The sequence below is a fragment of the Pezoporus flaviventris genome, unplaced genomic scaffold (genome assembly GCF_033815535.1).
Source record: "Pezoporus flaviventris isolate CSIRO_AGI_PZ_B2104156 unplaced genomic scaffold, CSIRO_AGI_Pfla_v1 ptg000066l, whole genome shotgun sequence".
In the NCBI taxonomy this organism is placed as follows: domain Eukaryota; kingdom Metazoa; phylum Chordata; class Aves; order Psittaciformes; family Psittacidae; genus Pezoporus; species Pezoporus flaviventris.
The window spans coordinates 12815824-12830206 of record NW_026892614.1 but is presented as its reverse complement, the minus strand read 5'-3'; the positions used below and the strand labels follow the sequence as shown (position 1 = coordinate 12830206).

Here is a 14383-nt window from a genome sequence, read left to right as displayed (position 1 = left end):
GAAGGAGAGGAGAGGCTTTGTGTCAGTGCTGCACAAATTGATTGTTTGTTTTTTTTTCCCTCCCCCTCCTGTATTTTCTGCTTTTTTGGGTTGTTTCTCAAAGAAATAAAAAGTACAAAATATGAAGATACAAATGCTATTGTGCAGCAAATGTTAGGGGAAGGACTTTGCAACTGGTTTAAAATGTTCAGTTTAAAATAGAAAAAAAGAGTTTATCTGTGTAAGTAAGTAGAGAAGCATTACTCTTGAAAATAAGCATTTCATGATAACACAAAAAGTGTAATTTCATTTTGTAATCTCTTAAGGCTTTGATGCATTTTCTCTGGTCTGTTGAACAAAGTCCCTAGGTATTCTAACCATATTTTTCCTCAAAAAAGTAAGTACGTTTTGTATTTATAAGAGATACCAGAAGTGGTGTCTCTTTTAAATTTTTAAATGGCCCAACAGTGTAAATCATATTTACATGAACAGTTTGACTATGCCCTAAATGGCATAGTCAGCATGAGATTTTCCTCCCCTGCTATGGTGAGACAACAGGGAAGAGGGAGAGCAGTTCAGTCTTCACACCCCTTTAATCATCGGCTGAAAGTGAGATCGTGACTTTTTTTTGTGCTGAGAAATAGACTGAGACCACAAGTTTATTCCATTTCACATAAACCACCTATTTATTGTACAGTAACAGCTTTTTGTCTCTCTAATGGGAATTTGCTTTCAGGCAATGTCTTAGCACTGCAAAGTATCATTTCCCCTTACTAATATTTTCCCCTTAATTTGATGCAAATTTGATGTAGACAATTGTAGTCGGCAGAAAACATGGCTTCTTTTCTTTTCCAACTTCTTGTAGGAGTTCTTCATATTTTCGGCAGAGCTGGGAGAAAAATGTAAAGCAATAAGTGAGAAATTGGTGCACCTGGAAGATCAATTGCAAAGTTCTGCCTGCAGAGTTGATGAAGGAGATATTCATATCCTTTTTGATACAGCTACAGATATGTATCAATCTATGTAAGTATGTTTGTGGAATACTTGTCTTTCAGGTTCACATGGAATACTAGTTTTTAATATAGATTGAATACATTAAGAAGGTGAGAATTGATTGTCTTGCTGAAGTGGGTGTTTTTGTTGTAGCAAGTTTTCCTACAGTGAACTTTCACTGTGGTCTGATCCAGCCTTAATTGATTTAAACAGAAGTTATTTCTGTGCACACTGAGATTAGGCACTGAAAAGCCTTTATTCTACTGCTAAAATCCTTTTGTTAGTAATGCTTATATAAGTAAATGCCTAGCACTCTAAAAGCTGCATGCATACAAGCATCCATGCACCTGCATTTCCCAACATGATTTAGCCAAATTAAATGCTACATCATTGACTCAAATTGTGCATATTGTCACATGTAGTTTGGGGGTTTTCCCTTTAAAAAAAAATGGGCAGCAGGTGCATCATGTGGCATCCTATGCAATTTAATCTGCCTCTAACTCTCCAGTGCAAGTAACCAGATAAGATGTTGTCTTATACAGCACCCGTATCTTTCTGTGCTTCATCTGTCAATCCTTACCTGATTGAAGATTGTTTAACTTTTATGAGGTATTCATTGGGCATTTTTTAAAATGTAAGAGCACAGAGTTTTGTTTCATTTGTAACTTTCATAGAAAAGCTTATCACAAAAGAGATTTTGTTCAGCTAAGAAAGAGAAAAAATAATAAGAACCAGTGAGGCTAAGGAAGATGAGAGTACTTAGCTGGTTAGGTTTTAAAGGAAAAGAGGTGGCAGGCAATGGGATAATGAGGAAAGATGAATAAATTCAGGTTGGAGAGATTAAGAGAAGAGCCTTTACAGACACCTGAAGGTGATTTGAGGTGAGGAAGGATTCAGTTCCTCCTAACCTGAGGTAGGCAGGCCTGCAGGAGAGGGTTTAGAGAGAGAATAATAAATAGAGTGTATGGAAATACCCCTGTAGTTTAGGTAATTTGGCATCTATGGCCAGCATATTGCAAAATCCTATTGTAGAAACTTGGTTTCTATGAAGGTATCAGAATCAGAAACTTTAAGGCAGAGAGGGGAAGAATGCACCGGGAGGTGCTGCATCGGAGGGGAGAAAGGCAGTCACTGATTTATTATTACTTCAGATCTTTCTTTCCTAAGTATTTAAATGTACAGATAGATTATTGTCTTGTATATACCACAGACCAGTTTGCAATACTCTTTCAATTATATTTACAGCCTGTGTGCTTGGTTGCATTTATGTTTCCCTGATGCTCTTTGCAATCATTCTTTTCAGAGCTATATGAATGTGTGTGTCTGTGTGTGTGCAGAGCATCTAATTCCTCCTTTATGCATATTTGCTCTCAAATAAGCTTTTCTCATTAATCCCGATAGAAGAACATTGAGTTACGGATTCTTTGTAGGGGACTTAAATTCACATTCAAACCAAGTAGTCAGGCCTGGTCATGATTACAGTTTACTAGGTAAGGTGAAATAAGCTGGAAAGCTGCTTTTTGATTCCTGAAAGAAACACACTACAAGTAAAATAGTAGCATTTGTATTTTCTATGGAGTGTGCGTATTTCTTTGTAGCTGGTGAAACTACAAGAAGTAGTTGAAAAAATAAAATCTAATCATTGAAAGTTTGAGAAGAGTTGCCAATTAATCTCATTCTAAGCCACGCTTGTCTGATACAGATCTGATTTCCACTGCTGGTGAAATCCAGGTCATGTTATCTAAGTACAGAAATGCACACTGTGTGATATCCTGGTCTTAGCAAGACCACCAGCCACAAAATGAGAAACCATGTTTAGGACATAGGGACATACAGAGAAAGCAGTTCAGCAATTTGGCTACCCCTTATTAACATTCAGTTGCTATTTCAGAGGTAGTCCAGATCAATGTGCATAAAATGCTGCCATCTGGTACATGTAATTGCTGTGCTATACTTCAAAAAGGAATGAGGAAAAATAGCTACCACAGTGCTACAGACCTGTAGATTGTTTTTTAAGTAAAAACTGCTCAGTGCCTATAAAATAAATTTTCAGTCATTGTAACGTGCCTATATTGCAGGAACTAGACTGCCTCAGTAGAATGATTTATGATTAATAGATGGATCTATTGTTTGCATGGTAGTTTATTTGGTTTAAAATAAAAGAACTTCTTATCCCAATATTGGATAATTATTCAGTGTTCATTAAAAATCTGCAGAAGTCTTGAGAGCAGGAGCTTAAAGATCTGTGATTGTAATGAAAGCAGGATAAATTTTTCAAACTCTTGTTTGCTGGTTATTTTTGCCCTTTCCAACATACCCCTCCCCCCACCCCAAAAAAAAAAAACAACAAACCCTGCCTTAAGAATAAATGTTACAAACTGTATTAGGTCAAAAATCTAATGGGGGGCTGCAGAGATGTAAATTAGTCCTGTCATCTGATTATTAAAAGACTTTTGAAGACTCCACTGAGAAAAATAAATTCCTGATGCTCTTAAGCCATTTGCCAATGTTTAGTGTGTCATAGCTTTGATTAATAATTAAGTTTGCATTAGAAGAAAAATCCCAGATGTCATTGTTTTTCATTCTATGTTCTGGTGGCATAGCGCACTTAAATCAGCCATGCTGCTCATCATAATTGCCAGCACAACCTGAACAAAAGAGAAATCTAGTGCTATTTCTTAGTCCCGAGTATAGGCACAGGCTGATTTGGGATTCTCAGTTATTATTGAAGCCTTTCACAGCAAATATTAAACTGTACTTTTGTATAAAAAGCATCAAACAATGGGGGAGGAAGGGGGAAGAAAATCTCCTCTGTAGCACTATGACATATTTGCTAAATTCTATGTAGTATAACCAAATAAACCCACGGAACATTCAATTATGGCTAATTATTGCTGAGTGTATGAAAACAGTCCACATCATTAATTGGAAATAGCAAAGGATGAAAGGCGACTCATTCTGGTGTCTGCAGAGCTGATGAGAGGTGTTACTTTCCTGACAGTAAAGGCTTGGAATTCCCACTAAAATTAAATGGAGCCTATATTGCAATTTCACAGTCATTTTTGTTCTTAATTAGCAGTTACATTTTGATAGACAATTTGAATGCTTGTAATAGTTCCTCCTGGTGAAAATGCTTTTGTTGGAAGAAACCTGGCTGGACTATTATTATAAAAGCAATCTGCATTTGTCATCCTTAAATGGGCATTTTAAACAGTTTCTTTGAAATCAGAATTTTGTGCCTGTTCATTATGCATTGCAGGTCACTTTGCTAACCCTTCACCTTGATCATATGGCAGGATCCATCAAATCTTGCTTTACACCAGAGTAGGTTTTCAACAGAACCAGAAATGTGGAATCTCATCCTGGGTGAACCTGCAGTAAATTTTGGGATCCCACAAGAGTGAGAGGTGTCAATGGTGCCTTCTTTGATTTTATTTTAAATGACAGGAGGGTGAGCCTTTTCCACCATGTGTTGCATTGAGAGAACATTGTTCCATTTGTATTGTTTATGTATGATGGAGGTAGGTTGGTGTATTTACACCCATGTGCTGCAGCCTTCCAGTTTGTTTTACAATATACTCTTAGTTTCTAACCTTTCCTATAGTAAGGCAACTGGTTTATAATACCTGCTTTTTGTCTCTTTTCCTTAAACGTTTGAGCTGAGAAAACAAAAGATCATCGATGAGCCCATTTTGTCTAAAAATTAAGTCTGCCATAATTAGCTCTGCTTTGTATCTCCTTTGCAAAACGTTGACTGTCATGTTGCTGAAGTGTTTTAAAGAAAGAAAGTCAAATAGCTGAAAAGCTACAATCCAGACAACATTAGAGCTGTGTTATTGTTGCAGAATTTGGATTGTGTTTATGTGAAGCTGTTCCTAAATACTTGAATTTACTGCTTATGAGACATTGAAGAGATTTTGGCAGTATTTCACAGGAAGACAGCAGGACCAGAAAATGTTCCTAGTTGAAACTTATTTTGGCTTCTGTTTTGATACTGGCTCAATATTTGCAGCATTGGGGCTGAGAATTTAAGCGTTAAGGATACATTTGCATGTGGATCCATGCAAAACTAGAGTATTTTTTTGCATATTTAAAACGGGGTAAGTTGTATCCAGACATAACCTCTGTATATGTGTAGAGGTTCAATGCTGAGCCCTATACCATATATTTTTCCTAGGTATAATGGCTTGTTTGACAGTTACTGGTCTGCAGCTGCCTGTGGTATTATTTATGAGGTTACTGAAATTTGCTGCAGTTAGACTATACAGTCATCTTTCTTGTCACTCCATCTTCCTGTTGGTTAAGAGTTTCTTTCCCTGTCTTCTTAATTTTCATCCATCCTTCAAGGTTTCTTATCCACTGGTACAGAAATGTTTTATTTTTGCTTTTTCCTCTACCTGAAAAGAGATTTTGTAATAGTTTGGGATATTACAAATAACAGCGTGTAGCCAGGAAGTGCACATCAGAAGTAATTTAATTTCAGAGGCTTCCTGGTGTTCATAAACTGAAGAATTTCTATTCTACCGGTTAGGTTTTCAGCAGAGTCTCATGATTAAGTTGCAGTCCAGGACTGCTCATAAGAAGATAATAATGTTTTTTACTTCAGAGAAGATGCAAAGCATAACTAATTTGTCCTTGTATGGCCCTTTGAGATCCTAAGGGAAGTTTTATGTGTGCTGCTATTACTTGTAATAACAGACATAATCCCGTTATATTAATAAGAGCTGTCCAGAAACTAGAAGTGTACATGAATACTCCTGGCGAATGTATTAAAACATCATAGTAAATGTATGTAAATATGCAAAGATGAAAATTTGAGGACCTGACAATGGAATCAAAAGCAGCCAAAATGCTTTTCAAAGGCATAACTGTGACTGCCTGAAATAGCCATGATTGGTATGACTTTCCCATGGTCCTCTCTAGTCACAGTTTTTCAAACATAGCAGCTCACTTTTTACAGTTACATAACCTGAGGGTGTCTTTTTTCTTGACATTGCATTGACATTGGGGTCGAGTAAAACAACATTTCATAATGGATGAGCTTTGTAAAGGATAAAGCCTGTCCTTGTGTGTTATCCTTCCTGTGCGTTGTATTTCTGAAATGGAGTTGTTTCAGTGTCAGCCTGTTTCATTCCCTTGAAGTGAGTTTGTGGCTCTCTCGGAGATCATTTGGTGACTTACTGCTAGAAATGAGCATATTTTTCTCTCTCATGGCCTGCTTGGGTTAACCTTTTGGGGTCCTTGCCTTTCAAGCCATACCTGTGCAGGAGGCCTCAGTGTGGAAGGGGTGGTCCCTGGGACTTGCTCGTTGGTTCACAGCTTCAGCAGGCTCTGACTTGTATTGTGCTTGCTTTGCTCTCCACACAGTGTAACCTGTGGAAGAGAAAATGAGGTTGGTTGTGTCATTTGATCTACACCCAATCCTTGTGCTTGAGTCAACAATGAATAGTCTCACTGACAAAAGATTGTAAGTAGCAAGGCTGATATATTGATAGTACAAACTATGCTTATTCCCAGGAGAGAGTAGTCACCAGAACAAAAAGCTGTGCTGCCTAAGAAGCTACTCCACTTTAAAAATCATGTGTGTCTTGGCAGTTGCCACTAGCCCCCGTGCATATCCTTCCTTCGTCTGCCAGTCTGTTCACTGCTGCACCCCTCATTTTCTCATTCCTGCTATCTTGCCTCTCGTTGTGGAGCTGGGGAAGGAGGGAAGTGGAAGGTCTCCTAAGAGGCCGATCCATTAGCCATAATTTTCTTCCCGAGTGCCTTGCAGGAAATCTGAAATACACAATGGCAAATAAAATGTGTAAGACTCTCTTAACCAAATGAACTATATTTACCGAATTATCAGATGTATTTCTGGTAGCCTTTTTCCTTTTCATGCACAACTGCATAACCTTGCTGCTGCTAATCCCTTTGCTTTTCAACTTGTTCAAAGCGTTCACTGTGAAACCTCCTATAGCTTTATATTTGTGGGGTTTGTGTTGTAATTATACTGATAATTCAGCTAAGATTAGAGCACAAATTTTCTGTGCTATAAGCTAATTTTGCTGCTTACCTAGCTTCCCAACACTCCTTGTGTAGCACACATCGCTGAGCTTGCTAAAGCCGCACAAGCTGCGGTCGCTTGGCTTACATCTCAGACTGGTCCTGCTGCCCTGTTGCCTTTATCTGAGGTCTGATCCACTCAGGTCTGTGGCTCTGGCTTAAAAGTCCACCCTCCACCCAGCAGACAGCTTGCAGCTAGTGCTGCTGCCTGCATGGTACAGGTTCTTCATCTCCTTCCTTTCCATGAGAACAATATCCAAGCAGTATCCCCCATCCTGTTTCTTTTTTAAAGTGCTAAATAATGTTACTTGAGAACTCCAGTTTGCCTGGATTTTTTTTTTCTTCTTTTTGAAAGCAAGTGTGAGAAATGTATTAATATTTAATCCTGACAATTTGGAAGAACTTGAAGCTACAATAAGATAGCCACGGCCATCTGTTGTGAGCAGCAGAACAAGAATTTATTTAATAACTTGGAAAGAGAAGAGGGACTGCCAATCACCTATAGATTTATTCCTTAATAAAGCTTGCACAGTCTCTGCAGAGGGAGATCCAGGTGGTGAAGGAGACACTCCAGACAGTGCTCATGCAACTTCAGCCAGCAAGGGAGGCAGAAGAAAAGGCTGGAGACTTCCTCTGTGACAGCTGGTGTCCAGGAAAACAAGACTTGAAGGAATAATGAGCAGAAAGAGCTGGTAGGATGACATTAATTCACAAAGGGCTGCTTTTAGTAACTGAATACTGTTTTACCAAGCCTCAGGGATCTCTTCTCTCCCTGCATAACTAATAACTAAATCAATTATGGAGCAACAGAGCCTGGAGGTCTATCATCAGAAGTATGCTACACAGCCTCACATGTTCTGGCACAGATTGGGAAACAGCTTTCAGAGCAGAGCAGCCCCTGTAAATGTGTAGATTACAAATTGATACATTTCAAGTGAGTCTGCAAAGTTGCCTTTAATGTCAGTGAAATGTTCTCCTTGAAGACTCATAAACAGTATCTGTCTTCCTTACTCATGGATTTTTATCTCTGATTTAAAAATGTAGCATTAAAGCTGGAACATCGAGTATTTCTTGAAAACTAGCTGTAAGAACAACTTTTTTTTTTTTCCCCTCTTCCTTCAGCTTTAACAGCGTTCTTACACTGAATGCATTTTCACGTTCCTGCAATAATTAAATCAATAGGATGAAATTCAAGCTAATAGCATTCTTTCAACTGAAATTTGGACCTCATTTACTCAGTGGTATTGAGTACAGTGGAGGTAACTAACAGCAACCCCTATAGCAGTAGCTTAACTCGCTTCATTTACGTATTAATATAAACTTGCTTTAGTATTACAGGGGTTGTAAAGCACAAAGTATTATTACATTGGTAATTTGTCTACCTTAAATACTGTATGAATGATATGTCATTATGTCTCCTTGTAAAGATTATTACTACTAGTATGTTACTTCGATCTTCCTTATAAACTTCAACAGGAACGCAGATTTTTTTTGCAACAGACAGGTATAGTTATATATACGTAAACGTGTATTTTTATAGGAAATAAAACCACTGCTGAACTGAAGCCAACTAATATAAATGATCTATACTTAAATCGTTGTTCAAAACAGTTAATGCCTTTAGGAATTCATCATGTACTCTTTCTTGGATACCAGTATATCTCTGGTGTCACAAAAAAAATCTGCTTCTGCCATTTTTTGCAGGGGGAGAATTTAAAAGGGAAATCTAGTTTGTTTTTGTTTTTTTTTTTTATTAAGCCAATAGATGAAGAAAACATCTTGCGCCTCAGTACTGTACTTTTTATACCATTGCTCTGACATTTTTAGGATTACCTTTTTTTGCTTCTTCAATTACTCATTTTACAGCCACATTGTGAAGATTCTTACGAATTCTGAAGGTCATTGAACTACTAGCCCACTAAGATCGTGTTCAATTTTTTTGTGAGTTTTAATACTAGTTGAAACTTCTACCTCAGTGTTAAGGATAGAAGGGAAAAGAGTTCCAGGCAGCCAAGACATACAACAGGATTATAATTGCATCCAGGAGCATACGGTTGTCAAAGCAAAGCTCAGGTGGTTGCTGTAGTCATCAGATCCTCAAGGTGGAATTACAACTCTGTAATTCAGAACATGGTTGACTTTTCTCTTTGTGTAAAACATGAGCCAGCATCCTTGTTGTGGTAAAGGCTTTTGGATCTTCACCTTGTCTGGACTGTGCCACTCAAATCCCATTCCAATCCCCAATCTCTTGCTGCTCCTTTCTTTGACCAGTTGCTTTCTCCAGGCTTTTCTGGATAGTCCCTGTTCAATACCTACATCCCCACAGCAGATCTGGCACTTTCTGAAATGCACCCAGACAGATAAACAAGGCGTTTGTCTCCTGCTCAAGGCAGCCCAATCAGCATGGGTAGCAGCCTATGGCACCCTGATGTTCACCCCATGCATAGGATCAGCTCCCATCCTGTGGAACCCACCTGAGTTCAGATAAACAGCAAAGAAAGCACACTGACAAGACCAGTCTCTTACAGCAGTTTCCTTAAGACCTGTAGAACCTCCTTGTGGGTTAACACCACAGAAGCCCCAGGTACTGAGTTTCCAGCTATGAGCTCTTATATAGGATGATGACAAGATGATGGCCAGTACACTAAGGTTGCGTGACCCTCCTTCTCCCACACACTGAGGGGTGTGTGGAGTTTTGTCCTCTGAATAAGTAGTGCCCACAATGTAAACAGTTGGCAGGCCCTGTAAGTGCCTCAGAGCCAACTAAGCATGAAGTCTGCCTCGCTCAACAACCACCACAGAGGCAGAAGACCACCTTCATTCCCACTGCCCCTTTCTTGAAGACATTCCTGCTCAGTTAAAAAGCCTGTGTGGATTTTGTGTTTCAGAGCACTGCTGCATTTTAATAAAAACCTATGCAACCACTTTATTAAGACACTGAACTCCTGAGGAGAAGGCAAACTGAATCAGTCATCATTCATATCATATTTGTCTCTGTTAACATTTATTTTATACATAATGTGGACTACTACTACTTTAATTTATTATTCCATTAACTTCACTGTTTGTTGTGGGAAGTTAGAGCCAGTAATCATTCCTTTTCTCGGACATGCTGTATAATAAGCATACTTAAAGAAAAGTATACTATGCAATGTATTAGCTGCCTTTTATTGGTGGGTAGAAAATTTTCAAATAAAGAGAAAAATGTTTGTAACTAACCAGATGCCTGTTTGCATTCTGTGCAGAGTACAAGGCTTTAGAAATTTCATCCTGGGGAGGTGGGTGTGGATGAAAAGGGGAGGAGAGGAGAAAGAAACCACGTGTGTGACTGTTATTGTGCTGTTGACAGCAGCAACGCCTCTGCTTGGGGAATTCCGTGATGCCTTCCAGAAGCAGTCTATAAGGATGCATTCAAGACCAGAGTCTCACAGCAAAATGTAGCTATTTTCATTGTGAAAGGAAGAGAAATAACATGCTGTGAGCTATACAGACAGATAAACCTGCTGCGATGAGAAGTAAAAGAGCATCTGTGGTATTCCAAGGGTGTGTTTCACATATGTTTGCTAGGACTTCATCACCTCCAGGTGAACTCAAGTCCTACCACCTGCAAGCAATGAATTTCAACAGAAATAAGCCTCTTTCTCATTTTGGAGCAGGGTGCTGTCCTCATCTAAGACCCCAAGCCCTCAAAGTTTTGAGGATTACACAGACTTTGTGTGTTAAGCCTTTGCACATCAAAGGAATCGTAGAATTGTTTCGGTTGGAACCTTCACCAAGTTCTTTGCTCTTCCAAAGCACATGCAATAGACTGCTTGAGGAAAGGTGCAAGATAAGGAAGCAGCTCACCTCAAGCAGTCCATTGCATGTGCTTTGAAGGAGGAGGAGTTAGTTATGTTTAATATGGACCACCACCACCACCCCAACCCATGTACAGACGTACTCAAGGGACTAAAGGAGAAAGCAAAGAGGGGACAGCTCCCAAAGGGTGTTTAGCTCCAGCCCAGTATTTCTTTTCACAATCAATTAGCTAATCCATTCTTTGTAGAGCATGACAGCTCAGACTTTTGCTATCATTACTTGTTAAATCAAGATAAGCACATCTTTTCTAGAGCACTGGAGAAGGCAGTTCTATAACAGATCCCAGATAGTGCTGGAGAGAGCTCCAGGGTAAGGTTAGAATAATCCTCATGTGTATCCTCTTAGTTTACTATCCCATTAAAAATGAGATTGGGACCAAGAGATGTTTTTTTAGTCTCTGAGATTAACATGCTACAAAGAAGCTCTAAAATACTATGCACATGTGGATATTTTTCTGGACTGTTTATTAAGGAAGATAATAGAAGTTTCTAGAAAGATTAAAAAAAAGAAAAAGGAAGAAAAGCCTGTGAATATAGGAGATTCTTTCTGAACCTGAAAAGCAGCCAAGCCAGCAGCCACAGTAAAGCATTTCTCTTAAATTTCTAATGAAGGCTTGAATATGAGGCCTGGGAAAAGAACATCTGGGGTTGAGTGAGTAAGGAAATGTCTGTGTTCTTCACATGCATGGCATTCAGCCACTCTTTCCTGGTTTTCTTGTCTGGAAAAACAGTGTCCTACGGAAGGGGGTGTTGCGGTATTGTCAAAGACACACACAAGGTCAGTACATCACTAGGCTATTTGTTCTTATAATCATCTGCAAAGTTGAACAAATAGTTTATAATAAGGAGCCACACAGGAATACTAAGTGGAAAATGAGAGAAAATGTTAAAATAATCAGAGTCACAGCTAGGAGACACATGATGGGTCTCACTGGAGAAATGGAAAATTAAGAGACCTTTCCACAGTGACAGTCCAATTTACAGTAAGAAAACAACCTCATATGTATTACTTTTCTGACAATGAGACTGAAACACCAAAGGAAACACTTCTGGGTTTTCTTACCAAGTAGGCTCAAGATTTTATGTGTATCAGCTCATATCCCAAGACCTATAGCTTGCGCACACTCTCAGGCTTCCCTCTAGGAGCACCCCAGTGCCAGCAGCCTGAAGCCAGGCACAGCACTGGATATAGGAGCTCCTCCAGGGCTACACTGGGAGTCAGTGTCACAGGAACTGGGTTAGAGATATCAGGGCCAACCTGTTCCACTCCTTGGGGATTGGAAGGGGCAAAAGGGACACATCCATCTCACTATTTCTGTGCTCTTCTAGAAACTTAAAGATTTTGTTTTCCTATTGTTTAAAGCACATTTTCAGAAAGTTCCTTGTGCATCCTTCATGAAATTATTTGAAAGGACCAGGATTAGTTTCTCCTTCCTCTAATACAGTAAGGTCTAGGCAACAAGACCTGCTTGTTTTCAGCTGTTGTCTGATGAGTTTGGATCAAAGTTCACTCCTGTAATTTCAGTAACCAGAGTTCCTGGAGCAGCAGCTGACTGGTTGACCAGGCTTTTTTTCTCCACTTAGACGGGCAATGCTAAAGAGCAGGAACATGGTATTGGCACCTGGACACAGCACTGACAAGACTTTACAAATGGTGCCGACTCCACTGTCCCCACAAAATGAAAGTGGACAACGTTTCAGGTAAAGAGGTGCAAGAATGGCTGAGATGATAGATTAGGAAAATCTGTCTCACAACAAACCAGCAAAGCTGAGTACCAATAACTTAGCCAGCTAAAGACCAAAATGTGACCCACTCGCATCCTTTAGTATTTACACTGGGAAAGAGTATCAATGCCTACTGGCTATTTCATTTAGCAGAATCCTCCACAACATTAAAATAAGACATTTCTAGGGAGGGCAAGAATTGACCATTGGAGCAAAAAACTCTCAAAGTTAAAGCAAGCTTGGGATTTTATTTTTTCCTTCTCTTCTAAAATTGTGAAGAAAACCCTCCTGTTACATCCCAGATGTAACACATTTGATTCAGGAAGCACTACAATGCAGTTTCATACATGCATGATTCGGATGCCACAGTGCTTTGCCTTAAATATAGGCATTTTCTTTAGTGGCTTGAAAAATAAAAAGTAAAAGGACACAGAACAAATGCTTTGATAAACTGTTGTTTAGCAGCAGAGATAGAATTGACAGACAAGGCAGCTGGGTGTCTGCAAGCTGGAACAACTTATTTACCTACTCTCTGATCTTGACCTTAGCTCAAAAGGGCAAGTGAAACCAAACATTAAGGAAGGGCTTATTGTAAATCTTTCCTGGGATGCCAAGACTAAAGCTATTACAAAATGGTTCGGAGAGTGACTAGGCAGGAGCCAAGGGTTTCAAGCCAAATCCCCTCTTTCCTCAGGGCCAGCAGGTTAAATGTGGCTGGGGGCACATTTCATGATGTAGCACCAGGCAGGATGTGGTGATGCCAGCACTGGGCTCATGTCTGGAAGCAGAGGCATTGCTCAGCCCTCACACTGTGCTGCAACCTAACAGGCAGCACATCTGTTTGCAGCACTGCACAACATCCTCTGCAAAAGAAGAAAACCCAGAGAAACGCAACCAGCACCATAGCCATCAGGCACTGCTTGTTTTGGCTCCAGTGCTGGCATTTGATCAACCTATTGCCACTCATTTTCATTAAGTGAGAAGGAAAAAGTGAAGAGAGCACCCTGCCTCTCACAGCCATACGTGATTTGTCATTGCTAATTCTCTATAATGAGCTGTAGCAAGTGAAGCCAGTCTCTTTCCATTAATCCTGACAGGAAACATTTCTTCTTTGTCTTCCCATCAAGTACCCCAAAGTCTTTGAGTGAATATGTGCTACAGCTGTACCAAACCCCCAACTCTCCTTGAAACTTCTCCTTAGCATCATGAACAGAACGCAGCAACACAGAGGAGCTCTTCCAGTACAGTAATACTGCCTGGTTATGACATGGGAACAGTAAGGCATCACAGCTTTATTTCTTCTTTTTACTGTGTATTTTTTATTATCCTGAATTGGAAATGTAATATTGATTAGGTCTTCTTAAATATCAATGCTTAGTAATCCTATTAAAATAAAGGTCTTCTGTAGTGGAAAATGAAAGAAATGAAGCAGCAATGGTGTCTCCTAAACGATAAATGAATCACCAGGCCTGGTTAATGTCTCCTCTTCTGCAGCCTTAGTTCTTGGGCTTTAGGAAGTTCTTCCCAGAAGATATATTGAGGCCAGGGGGACAATCATTCAGGAATTTCTTTATTCACTTTCCCTGTAAATTGGTAACAGACCCTGCTTATCTTTTGCAAAAGATATTGGAAAGCATCAAGTTTTGCCTCTAAAACTGTTAATGATTACTGGGTCATTTATTATGTGAGGTGGTATTTAGCTCTTGGAGTTGAATCAACAGCAGAAAATAATCCCAACTCCTGTGTACAGACAGTCCTGTAATACAGCAACCTAAGCAAAA

General features: G+C 39.4%; 1 protein-coding gene across 3 annotated transcripts in view; it reads left to right on the top strand.

Moving 5' to 3' along the window:
* The window catches only part of DISC1 (DISC1 scaffold protein), a 235023-nt gene extending 221093 nt beyond the window's left edge, over positions 1-13930 (top strand). Inside the window, exons 13-14 of one of the 3 annotated variants that reach the window (XM_061471274.1) lie at positions 845-1002; positions 13730-13930. In XM_061471274.1, the coding sequence (XP_061327258.1) occupies positions 845-1002; positions 13730-13790 (219 nt within the window). In that variant the 3' untranslated portion in view covers positions 13791-13930. Of the gene's footprint in view, positions 1-844; positions 1003-13729 lie in introns of those variants that run through there. The other 2 variants (XM_061471275.1, XR_009746566.1) reach the window with 2 other exon arrangements.
* Positions 13931-14383: the final 453 nt, after the last annotated feature.